The sequence below is a fragment of the Sipha flava genome, unplaced genomic scaffold, assembly GCF_003268045.1.
Source record: "Sipha flava isolate LNK unplaced genomic scaffold, YSA_version1 170_pilon_pilon, whole genome shotgun sequence".
In the NCBI taxonomy this organism is placed as follows: Eukaryota; Metazoa; Arthropoda; class Insecta; order Hemiptera; family Aphididae; genus Sipha; species Sipha flava.
Genome location: NW_020271906.1, coordinates 595,651 through 609,373, shown reverse-complemented (window position 1 = coordinate 609,373; position 13,723 = coordinate 595,651). Strand labels below are relative to the sequence as shown.

Sequence of the window (13,723 nt, the reverse complement as noted above, 5' to 3'; positions counted from 1 at the left end):
TCATTACATTTATATAATTTATTCTCTCGATCGGCTCCGTGAATCCGTCAAATCTGACCACGATGGCGCAATAATGCGTTTCACATTAAATGCATGTATATTTTAGGTACTTTAATATATTTTTCATGATTTTTTTTTTTTTTTTTTTTTGAAGGGGGGAGGTAATCAAGGTATTAATATTCTATATATTTATATAGTATATACATATTTATATAGTATAGTACAAAAGGTATTCACAACCCATCAATACTCTGTTGAGAGAACATCGATTTCCTCACATTAAGTTCGAATTTAAATTTCATTCATAACATACCGATTACATATTACTGTCAAGTATAAAATACAATCATACATGGTAATATGCTTAACAATATTCAATATTTTAATATATATAAATGTTTATTTCAATGCATACCACAAATTAAGACATTCCGTACATTTTCAGTTATAGTCTTGATTTAAGATATTTTAATTCGTGATCATAGCATAGAGTAATAATACTACTAATAATATTACTCCATGGTTTACAGACGTGCCTGCCCCACGAGACGTAACGCTATAACTAGCGGTGTTGTTTGCAGGAGGACTTCTTCGGCTTGAACTTCTCCTTCCACAAGCCACGTGGTCGTCCGGCGCGTACTCGCCTGGAGCTGTCGCGCGCACTACGGAAACCGGTGGCCAGCGCAAGCCCACCAGAAATGGATATGGCGGTGGCGGTGGTGGCCTGGAACGTGACGAGCATCACGCTCCGTACCGATTCCACGACGATTCTGACTGCATTCGCGGAAACAACCCATTGCCCGAGTAATAAACCTGATAAAAAATTAATGGCCACTGGACTCAAAAAAAAAAAAAAAAAATGAATCATTTGAATTTATTTTGTTGTTAACAATATGGGAAAATATTTTAAGGAATTTCCATCTTGTAGCTAAAAAAATTGCAAAGAATAGATACTCATCTTCATGATGCATGTGCATTTTTAAATCAAGCTACAATTTCCATGATAAATTTAAGAAACCAGTATGAAGAAATAGTTTCATCTGCAACTGACCAATGCAATATATGGGCCATACCAATCCAACCAACTATTCGCCGTCGTGTTTTTTCTAAAAGATTTTTCGGTGATGTAGATGGTGATATGAGATGATATAAATAAAGAAAATCTTCGTGTTGTGGTATTTTTACCACTTATTGATACAGCCATCTTTCATCTTCCTTAAAAAGTTTTTTTTATTTAAAATAAAAATTGTAACAACTAACATGAGTCGCTTGTTTGGTAGTTTTAAAATGTACACCCATCTGGGCCTTCAGGGCCTCAGTCCGCCCCTATATATTTGTATGCGTTTCGAAAAGTTTATAAATGTTATAAAGACTTTAAATACATTTTTATTTTTCACAATAATTATTATAGTCACCCAATTAATACATTAAAATGAAAAATAATTACATGAAAAATAATTATTATAGTATTCAATAGAGCGATAAGAATACATATAAATCTCACGCAAAAAATTTTATTTGAAATCAGTATAATTTTTTGCTCTCTAAAAGGAGTTGGCAAATTATTTTATTAGAGTCTCTCAGTCGGAAGATTAAAATAATAAATTAAAGGGATTCCATGGAAAGAAATTATTTTGTTTTGAGACAGTTGTAATCTTAATCAAGTAAAATCAAATAAGAATGCTAAATAAAATAAGAAAATATTCATTTTTTTCATAAATCGTTATAAAAATTATTTAAAAAAAATGTAATTCATGCATTTAAGTAAAATATGTTGACGATCTAGTTATTCCGACCGCTGTGCTAGTGTATAAACTAGTGATGGGAATAATCGAAAAGTTAGTAATAGAGATATAATAATAATCGAGATATTCACTTGATTAAAATAATTGAAATATTAATATTATTGATCAAAAAACCAATCAATAATCGACTTATTAATACAAAATTAAAATAAATTCATTATAGGTACATAACATTTTTTAGTTTAATAACGCTAATCTACGACTACATTACACTTATTATTTTATAAAAACAAAACAAAATACTTTTTTAAAATAAAACACTTATTTAAGTTATAAATGAAGATATTCGTTATTATTAAACCGATACATTTTAGTTTATTAGTTTATTCCCATAAATTATATATTAAACATATCATATTTATCATGAATTATACAAATGGAGATATAATCTATAGCACGGTTTTGTAAACAATACCGTGGCCTATAGGTGCATATACACATATACAAATTTTAACTTAGAAGTTACAAATTAATATTATAACCAAAAGTTACTTAAGTGGATACCACGTAATAAAATGATACTATCACTGGTGCATAATAATTATTCATCTATATGATTCGTGATGATGGACAAGAAGATAGTTATTAATTAGATAATTATTATTGTGTTCTATGAATTGAAGTATATCAGGTATTTGTGATTAATAGATTAGTAGAATAAAATAATACTTGACTATAAATTATTGTAATTATTATTACTTCAAAAGGACGTTCAAAGGGACGGAGATATATTATGGATGAATAGTATTACTGAAATGATTAGGTATATAAACTTGAAATCAATGCACCATTGCTTTCGAAAATATATTTTCAATGAAAGAGGTCAGGTAGATCAGTTTATATTTCTAATGATATTTAACAAAGTAAAAAACCAAATTTCTAAATAATAAGTTCAACTTTCGCAACAAAAAAGGTGTATATAAAATTAGGGAATATTTCAAATTCCAATAAATAGCACAAACTTAATTCATATAATTCAAAACTATGAAATATCTTTAACTTATACCACTTAATGGAAATTCGTTGAAATATTAGTATTTCGTCAACATTTCATCTTGTAACACTCACAAATCATTTTTACGACTTTCAACTATTGTATTTTTTGTGGCCAAAAAAAAAAATCATATGCGAAATCTGGTATTTAATTTTCAAGCTGTAAGTAAAAAAATTTAGTTCTGCTATAATACTCAACATACACGCACGTGTTTTGCCTTATGAGCTCCGTTATCGCGTTTTCACGTTCAATATGATTTAATTATCTCTCTAATATGATAGACACAATACACGACACCGGTGGCGGTCTGCCTCGTACGCATTCGGCCGCCACACACGAATTGATTTTAAAATGGATTTTATCACGGATCTGGTCTGACGGATTAAATCCTTAGGTCCTCGATGGATTTGATCCGTCGGACTAGGTCCTAAGTTGTGTCCACTAACGTGAAAATAAAAATCCGCTATATTTCACGGATCGAATCCATCAGCGGACTAAATCCGCTAGTTAATGATGGAAATCCGTTAACTTTTGTGCTAAGGACCTAGTCCTTTGATCCTTCAAGACGTACTGAAAGACCTGCGGATTTATACGACGGAATAATCAGTTATTATTGTTATGTTATTAATTTGTGTTAAGTAAATATTATCTTATACTCATATATTCTAAATATATAATTCATATTTAATAATATGAATAAACATAATAATAATAATATGCCTTCGAGAAAAAAAAATTGATAGCTGCTGCAGGATTGATGGTCGTGTACCGTTATACCTCGAAGAGAAAAATAAAAATTAAGTGGGTCAAAAACTGGCTCACTAGAAGGGACTTGTTTGGTCATATGCCATTATTAAAAGAGTTGAACGAGATGTAAAGAATTATTATTTAAAAAAAGAAAATTCAATCAAAAACACTGAGATTTACAAATTAATAAATTTAAAAAAAAATCTTAAACTAACCGTTGATAAGTAAATAGATGTTATTGTATCAATGATAAGGATAAAAGAAAAATTATTATCAATAAATAAAAATTTCTCATCGATGTCCGCCGGACCCGATCTTTTTAATACTTTTAGTAGAGAAGCGAGAGACTTAATCCATCGGACTAAATCTGCCAGATTTTCAGTTTTTAAGGATTCAATCCTTAGAACACCATACACGGTAGGACTTTTTAGAAGATTTAGTCCATCACAGACCAAATCCGTCTTAAAATCCTCTCGTGTATGGGCACCTATTGTTCTAACAAACTTAATTTATCTAACTCGTCAATGTCACCAAAAGCTGACGAAAGTAAAAAATTAAAAATATTCGTTACACCTAATCGATTTGCCGTCTTGGACTCCGATGATCCTCGTATACATCCACTAGTTCATCAGTTACCAACGAAAAACCAGCTCTTGCAAATTAAAACAACGAGCCGTCAATTCTTAATAAACAAAACGTCACGCTATCTGCCCCACCGATTTACATCACCAACTCCATTTTAACGAAATTTCTCTCTGATTTAACTTCTATAATTAACTCTTTCATCATTTCCATATCTAATAAGCAAACAAATTCATAAATAAATTATCTAATACTGTTATCGTTTAATGTAACTTATCTTATATTATTTTACCCTAACATTATAATTCACGGCACCACCGAAACGTATATTGCTATTATGATACCTATACTAAATTCTATATATATTATCTATACACGTTCATTAATATTATTATTATTATTATTTTAATATTAATTTTTTATCATATATCACCATCTACACTTTATTATTACCTGCATTGTTATTATACCTGTTTCTTGTAGATATTAATGTAATTGTCGAACTATAATAGTTTTTGCTGAAAGTTCTAAATAAAAAAAAAATAAAAATAAAAAAGTATAAAAATTAGAAAACTTAATTAATTTTTCATTAAAAATACGTAGTGATTTTCGTGATTTTTATCGTTTTGTCAAATTTAATATTTAAACAATCGTTATTATTTATTAATTTTTATTTGCCTTGTTTGTTTTTAATTAGTCAAAGTTATGTACGAGGAAATTAGTATTAAATTTTTTAAACTTTTTGTCGAACCAAAATTATTTATCGCTGTATAATTATAAAAACACATTTTCAGAGGAAAAAAAATTCAAAAAAACACGAAAAAAAATAAAAACAACATTAAACGTATTGTAATGATTTATTATTATAGTTTTATATTAATTTATGTGTGAAATACTTATATGTTTTTTAAATCATTACTTATTACATCATAAATAAACAATATTACCTCTCCAATGATTGAATCGGCCTGTCTCTTAAAAACCGTGGTCGACTCTTTAGGTATGGAATAAGGTAACCAACTTATATTTTAAAATAACAATAACTTTCTTTTTTTAATTCACTTATATTAATTTTATTTAAATCACTTATACATACATTAACACGTTATTATAAAACGTTTACAATTGATTGTGTCCTTTCGCATAGACGATCCGCGTAGTCTTTTACACTCGCCTTTGATCATCCATACAAAATTACAATAAGAACACGTCTCTCCTGTGTTTGAAAATGTTGCTCCTTATATTTAATGTCGCCTGTGTGTGTGCGCGTGTGTATGTGTGTACGTGTGTGTGTCATATTTTATCTTTAGTACTTACGATTTATTCTTATATTTAACGTGTACTGATTATTATAATTATTTAATTATACATTCAATTTTTTAAAAATATATGAATGTTTAGGCGCATATCATTACAGTATCCATGATACGAAAACCGAAGCATATGGAAATAATATCTGGAACAATTTAACATGTTGTACCGTCGAATCAATAACGATTCGAGTCGTTGAAATACGATAGATTTTACGTATTTCGTTTACTGCGATAGCCGTTGTCAAACGACGCGACGTTCCCCGTTCGATCGCGGGTCGCTGTTATCGCAGCAGACGTCGAATTGCCGCCGTCGTTACAGCCGTTACCAGAGGTAACCGCGGTTCGACACAAGACCGCCGCCGCCGATCGGCCGCGAGACGGGGTGAGAGAGAAAAAAAAAAACAGAAAATCTTTATCGTTATCTACTGAGTTCAGCAGTGTGCCGATCGTCGCCTACGTTCCGTTTCCGTTGCATTGCCAACGCGTTGACGCCGTCCAACGTTTCGCGTCCGTTGACTGCCATTGTCTCGCCCAGTCGACATCGTCCCGATTTCCGTACGTGCAACGCAGCAATCGTCGTAGGACGGTCACAGTAGCCTGAGCTTGTAGCGTCCCACACGGCCGAAACGGGTGCAAGTGAGACGTACGAGTGTACGCACGGCAGAACGCACCCACACTTGCCGGTCGTTCGTCGTCGACATCCCAAGAGACGAATCACGCTTGTGGTCAGTGAAACTAGCGGCCCTCACAATGGAGGCGTTGATCCCGGTCATCAACCGACTGCAAGACGTTTTCAACACCGTTGGCTACGATGCCATACAGCTCCCACAAATCGTTGTAGTCGGATCTCAGGTTAGTTACCATGGCCATTCATTACCGTCTTCCGAATGCATTCATCCACTCTACCGCTATTCTTTCCATTTAGTGGTTTATCGCTGTACGAATGCAATTATTGTTTTCTACCTGCTTATACGAATCAGGTTTCAACTATTATTTACATAATTTATGCATTCATAGATGCAAAACCATTAGCAATTGAGTTTTCTATCAAATATGTATAGATTTAAAGAGGTAAAAATTATCAGAAGGCCATTATTCTCTCTTAGGCACTAATTGCTATTTCAATTGTGCCTTAGTCCAATATACTTTGCTAATAAAACAACCTTGATCTTAAGCATATGTTTCCTATTAAGGAAGAAATAATACAATCAATTAATATTGATATAGTATTTAGTTTTTTGTGATGATGTTGTATTACTTTTATCAGTTTAGTTTTACATGCATATTTACGCAACACTACTTCTGAATATTTTAAAATTCTTTAAAACTGCTTTGCAAATTTAATTTTGTACTGATTATTTATGAGGGTCCATAAATTAGTCGAGTATAGAATATTTCCATAGTTTTATCTTCCACAAATCTATTTTAGTTTGAAGTTAATTTAATTCCTATAACTAATTAAAGCAATAAATATAAATATAAATATAACAATAAATATATTATTTGTAATTATAAAATATATGAAAATAATACAGGCAATTAAATTGTTTTCTATAAAGAAAACTGATATTTATTTATAGTTTTGCGTATCATTATTTTGTTTACAATTTAAAGTTTACACACATAAGTCTTATCATACTAATATATATAATTAATTTTATTAACAAGTTACTCTTTTTATGTATATTATACTCCAATAAACTCTATACAATAAGTATTAAAAGTAAGAACAAATAATAATTTTATTATAATTTAAAATGTTATATATTTTTTTATTTATTTGTAATTATTAATCATTAATGACTACATTTATTATAGAAACAGATTAAATATCATTGATAAATTTATACTAATGGTATATTACTTTATGATTGGATTTGAAAGATTGTCATTTAGAAATACCAATATGTGCATTTTTCAATTAAATTAAGATTATTACATTAACCAAAAAGTTGTTCAATTTTATTTGATTAAGCTTTATTTTTTCATTCAAAAAATGATTAGAATTTTTACTTAGAAATTGTATAATTTTAGCAAATATAAAACTTAATTTTTTTTTATAACCTATAGAGTTCCGGTAAAAGCTCAGTTATAGAAAGTATTGTTGGTCGATCTTTCTTACCCAGAGGCATTGGAATTGTCACTAGATGTCCTTTAATTCTACAACTAGTCAATTGCCCTCTTAATGACAAAGAACACAGAAGTGCTGAACATGGTAATATTTATTTATATACATAATAGTATTTATCTTTTATATATTTATTTATGTATATAATAATATTTATCTTTTATATATTTATTTATATGAAATTTATATTTTTTGTATGACAACAGAAATGGCAACTTAGTTATTAGAAGGTTAATTTTCAAAACATATAAATCACCAAAGCTATATCTGTAATATATATATATATATATATAAAATTTGTAATACATTTTATTATAATACAAGCATGTATTAGGTAATTAGTTCCTATATAAATTTTAAGTAAATATTTATTTTATTATTCTTTTTTTTCCATATAACTATTTCATTTTAAAATTTAAATACATATACTAACTATCAATTAATTTAAGACAATGACTTAATGCAAATTTAAAAAAAAAAGTAAATTAAAAAATAGAGTGAGCTTCTTGGTATCTCTTTTTGTATAACATTATAATAGTAGTAATAATTATTTATTGGTTTATAATTTGTTTGTTAATTTTAATAGTTATTGGGTATCTAATTTATATTCTTAAATATATTATAGGTACAATAAATTTGGAGGAATGGGGTGAATTTCTTCATTGTAAATCAAAGATTTTCAAAGATTTTAATGAAATTCGAGAAGAAATTCAAGCTGAGACAAATAGAGTTGCTGGCAGCAATAAAGGAATATGCCCTGAACCAATTAGTCTTAAAATATACTCCATACACGTGTTAAATTTATCACTCGTGGACTTACCTGGAATAACCAAAGTAAGTTTTAATATTTAAATACCTAGATTGGTATCATTCATTTTAATTAAATTTAAAAACATTAGGTTCCTGTGGGTGATCAACCGGAAGATATTGAAATTCAAGTAAAAAATTTGGTTATAAAGTATATTCAAAATCCAAATTCAATCATTTTAGCAGTAAGCACTGCTAATACAGATATGTCAACTAGTGAAAGTTTAAAATTAGCTAAAGAAGTAGATCCAGAAGGAAAAAGAACCTTAGCAGTGATTACAAAACTTGATTTAATGGATGCTGGTACTACATTTTTTTACCAATTTGTATCTTATAACTAAATTGCTTATTTTGTTACAGGTACAGATGCTGTTGATATACTATGTGGACGTGTAATTCCCGTAAAACTTGGTATAATTGGTGTTGTGAATCGATCACAACAAGATATTAATGACAATAAAGTATGTATGCTAAAAAAATTATTGAAATATTTTTATATTTATTTGTTAATTTAATTTTAGTCAATATCTGATGCGCTTAAAGATGAATCTATGTTCTTACAAAGGAAATACCCTTCATTGGCTAATAGAAATGGTACTCCATATTTGACCAAAGCACTCAACAGGCTTTTAATGCACCATATTCGAGATTGTTTGCCAAACTTAAAGGTAAAATGTTTTAATAATTTTGTTTTGTATTTATTTATTATTAATCTAAAACATTCATCATAATAGCAATTAAAATAATTTTAGTATACCTGGATTTGTAAAACAAATAATATTAGGCTATAGTTACTAATAATAATAATAATAATAATAACCCTTAACATTAACTCTTCATTAAAAATAACATATTATTTAAAAACTAATTTATATTTTACTTATAAATTAAACTTAATACACTAAACAATGATATATCTATTTAATAGAATATAATTTTATAATCTGACTGTCAATGTAACAGATAATATACGTTAAATTATTATTTATAGAAATAAATATGTTTATTAGTATAGTGTTTATATAATTGTTGTTAATCAAATAAACTCTGTTCTTTTGATAAAATGAAACCTAGAAGCTATTTTTAGAATGTTCACTTTTTAAAACTGATCCGTACCGTATATCTTTAGAATTAAACAAAATGTCTGATTGACAGTTATATTGACTAGTAAATGTATTCTTAGACTAGAGTGAACGTAATGGTTTCACAATTTCAATCACTGTTGTATTCATTTGGTGATGATGTGTCTGATAAGAGCCAAACGCTGTTACAAATCATAACGAAGTTTGCTGCCGCATATTGTTCCACAATTGATGGTACCTCCAAAAATATTGAAACGACTGAATTGTAATTTATAATTGTAATTTATTTTGCATATATTATACTAAATAATTAAATTTACTGTAGATGCGGTGGCGCTCGTATATGTTATATATTTCATGAGACATTTGGCAAGGTCTTAGATTCCATTCATCCACTAACTGGATTATCTAAAATGGACGTGTTAACTGCCATACGAAATGCAACAGGACCTAGACCAGCATTGTTTGTTCCAGAAGTATCTTTTGAATTATTAGTGAAAAGGCAAATCCGTCGGTTAGAAGAACCATCATTGCGATGTGTAGAACTTGTACACGAGGAAATGCAACGCATGATCCAACACTGTGGTATAGAGTCCCAACAAGAAATGATCCGTTTTCCTAAACTTCACGAAAGTATTGTAGACGTAGTAACACAACTACTGCGCAGACGTTTGCCAACAACCAACTCAATGGTCGGTTTTCAAATCACCATAACCAAATATTTATTGTTTACTTATATTATCATATGATAATTAACAGGTTGAAAACTTGGTAGCCATTGAACTGGCTTACATTAACACTAAACACCCAGATTTCCATAGAGATGCAGAACTTGTATCGCTGATGATGAAAAGTGCTGAAGAAGACGAATATTCAAGACAACGTACATTGAGAAAATTCAATGTTAACAATTCTATAGATGTGAGTATATGTTTATTTTAGCTGTTTATTTTTAATAATCATGTGATTAAATTGTTTGGTTTTTAAGAATACTAGCACTGGATCATTGAAAAAAACGCCGAAACATCAACCAGACATGAGCAATGAAATAAATTCGGTTGAATCTTCTCCAGCCACAACACCGGTGCACCAAATGAATGATCTATCCTCTACTGTAGCCAATAGCTTCAACAGTATAGACTTACAAAGTCCATCTAACAGAAACCTATCTGAGAAGGAGCTACGTGATTGCGATGTTATTGGTGCGTATTTTTGTATCTCTTTGGAATAATCATATTAAATTAATGTTTCCTTGAATTATAGAAAGGTTGATCAAATCATATTTCTACATTGTAAGAAAATCGATTCAAGATAGTGTTCCAAAGGCTATAATGCACTTTTTGGTAAATTTTGTGAAAAACAATTTGCAATCTGAACTAGTCACCCATTTATACAAATCCGAACAAGTAGAAGAGTTACTTAATGAATCTGTTCATATATCAAACCGTAGGAAAGATGCTGTTGATATGCTTAAAGTGCGTATTTGTAGAAATTAAAAACGCATTTCTTCAGTACATGTAATGGAAAATAATTTGTTTTTTTCTCGACAGGCTTTGCAAAACGCCAATCATATCATAAGTGAAATCCGCGAAGTTCATGTCTGGTAAATATAGAGACTTGAAGTTTTGAAGTTTTGCGTAGTGTATAGTATATAAATTAATTTCCAATCTGTACATCATTACAAGTTCTTTACTATTATGAAATGTAAACTACGGACCAGAATAATCCAAAAATGTGTAGTAGTTCCATTAGTATACCACTTATTTTAATATGCCCAAATACATGACATTCAGTAATTACGATATATGTATATTAAATGTAAAAAAATCTCTTCTTAATGCCTTTTTCTGCTTGGTATTTAAAAGAATTAATGAAGATTGATTAAATATAAAATTGTCATTAACCTAATAATGGTAATATAATTTTTTTTCTTTTTTTTTATTGTCATTGATTCTGGCATAAATTGCATTTATATAATTCTTATTTTTTTTTTTTTATTACAAAAATTTAAAATATTTCAGTTGGGTGTAATTTTTATTTATCAAAAGCAATAATTGTTAAGTCAAATTTATTTTAATTTAAAAAATAATTGGGCATTTTATTAATAAAGTATGAACATGTTATTTTGTTTATGAAATAGATTAATTAGTCATAATTATATTAAAGTAATTCATGTTAGTGGTTAAGAATATATTTAGAGTGCTGCACTTTTCTTTCCTTTTTTTTATATTAGTTGTTTAACTTTCCTGTTATCTTATAATATCAAATAATTAATGTTCATGTTTGATTATATGTAACAAACCGAAAGAGACTGTAACTTTGATCTTTCTTTGATTTCTTTTTTTTAATGCCTGACCAATCCTCGTTATACTTCCGAGTTGACTGCAGAAGTCCAAGGGAACCATTTTATATGCAATGTATTAAGTGTATTACTAAGTTTATATTAATCAAAAGTAATCAATACATGTGGTATTTAAATTTCAAAAATACTTGAAGAATGCTTGTTTAAAATGTTAAACAAATTCACAAAATAGGGTAAGAAATGTGTATTCAAATAATTTACTAAATTTTTTAATAAAACATTAATTTACTATAAAAAGTACTTTGGTCCAAACAGCAGTGTATAGTTCAAATTGTATTTAATGCTAAATGACTTTAATAGTCAAGAATATACAATTATAACATAATCTTATTTGTTTATTTTCTTTGTAGTTAAAATAGTTTATAAAAGTTATTAATTTATTAATTCTTTATAAAAACGCTGAAGTTTTTTCTTTAAATTAATCTTAATACAATTTAATTTTAAAAATTATGCTATTATAAAGTTTTAAATAAAGTGATGAATTACATTTAGTATTGTTGATAATTTGTAATTTGAATGTTTGAGTTAAAAGAAAAACAGTTTATTAAATGTTTATTTATTAATTAACTAGATAAAATTTAATTTAAAGCAATAAACTAATAATATTGCAACATAAACATTTGTTAAAATCATAAAAAAACATATATTAAAATATATAAAAACATTAACTGGCAGGCTTTCTAGCAGCTCCAGTACTTAAAAATAGTGAAAATAGTAAGTTTATTTTTCAAAATAGTGAGTTAAAGTGAGTTACATCTCATTAGTAAGGAAATAATAACAAATTATTTTAGCACAGATATTTAGGTAACAGCAAAACTAAAATATTGTAAAAATACCATCGATAACATGAATCAAATACTTTTTTATTACAACAGTAAAATAAACAGAAAATATTAAATACCAATTGGTATAATATCATAATAATTATAATTGGTATAATACCAAGTGGTATCATTTTCCATTATAGTGCGCACAATAATTTAAGCATTGGCGGATTTAAAGGTTCAAATAAAGTCGGCAAATCCAAAAGAGGGGCCTCGTAATAAATGTATCACTAAAATCCTTAGCCCCATTTTACAAAGCTACTCGCTACACTCGCGATACGAAAATGGAAAATAGTACATTAGAAATAACGTAATGCAGCGAAACTGATAATAAATCATTGTTCATATACTTGTATAGTGTACATACTCGGAAATTATATGAATTCTATAATCAATATTAACAGTATTTCTAACTATATCTATATTCGATCTTTTTTACTTTGTTTATAAATAAAATGTTCTATTTTTGAAGTATTCGGAGTACTCTTGAGTATTTCCTGTATATTTAAATTATTTTGTTATAAATAAAAATAGTAATTGTAAACGATATTACAATTTGTACCATAATTTTTTTTTCCGGTAAAATTTAAAAAAAAATTACTATCATTTTTCAGGGCCTCAGTGAATAATTTAAGAAGGGGCCCCGTCGGCATTCGCCGACTAAACGACCGTTAAATCCGCCACTGAATTTAAGCCAAAGAAAATTTGATGATTTGAATGGTCCTTTAACGATTAGAACAACTTATAACGATCGAATATGTTGTATCATTTTGTGTTCCGGCCACACTTTTAAAATACATAATTATTAATTACGATTAGTGTGTTTTTGTGCAACAGTAAAACGTGACCAAGGCTATTTTTATTAACGCGTCAATGTGATAAAAATAATTAAAATGCATATACTTACGAGTAACGGAAGTATCGCACGGTGTACAGGTAGTGTCGAAATAATCAAAATAAATATATATTATCTACTATGCGAACAATGATTAAAACATTTTCTTTACATTATACCCAGCACACACATTAGCCGGGCATACACGGAAGGTTAACTGTCGGATTTGTCCCTTGACCGATCA

At 28.6% G+C, this 13,723-nt stretch overlaps 1 protein-coding gene across 1 annotated transcript; it reads left to right on the top strand.

The window, feature by feature from the left end:
• The first annotated feature begins 5,843 nt into the window (after positions 1-5,843).
• Positions 5,844-11,343, top strand: LOC112679912 (dynamin-1-like protein). The gene is made up of 12 exons (XM_025549857.1): positions 5,844-6,293; positions 7,512-7,656; positions 8,195-8,403; positions 8,469-8,679; positions 8,737-8,837; positions 8,898-9,044; positions 9,560-9,723; positions 9,784-10,150; positions 10,218-10,379; positions 10,447-10,660; positions 10,722-10,933; positions 11,009-11,343. Exons 1-12 carry the CDS (start codon positions 6,192-6,194, stop codon positions 11,063-11,065), a joined length of 2,091 nt encoding a protein of 696 aa, XP_025405642.1. The 5' UTR covers positions 5,844-6,191; the 3' UTR covers positions 11,066-11,343.
• The last annotated feature ends 2,380 nt before the right edge of the window (positions 11,344-13,723 follow it).

Bases quoted from the DNA above. Each gene is read 5' to 3' on its own strand.
- LOC112679912 (XM_025549857.1), top strand. From the start codon at position 6,192: ATGGAGGCGTTGATCCCGGTCATCAACCGACTGCAAGACGTTTTCAAC. The intron at 8,838-8,897 runs GTATGTATGCTA...ATTTAATTTTAG, and splicing joins AAGATATTAATGACAATAAA to TCAATATCTGATGCGCTTAA. The intron at 10,661-10,721 runs GTGCGTATTTTT...CTTGAATTATAG, and splicing joins ACGTGATTGCGATGTTATTG to AAAGGTTGATCAAATCATAT.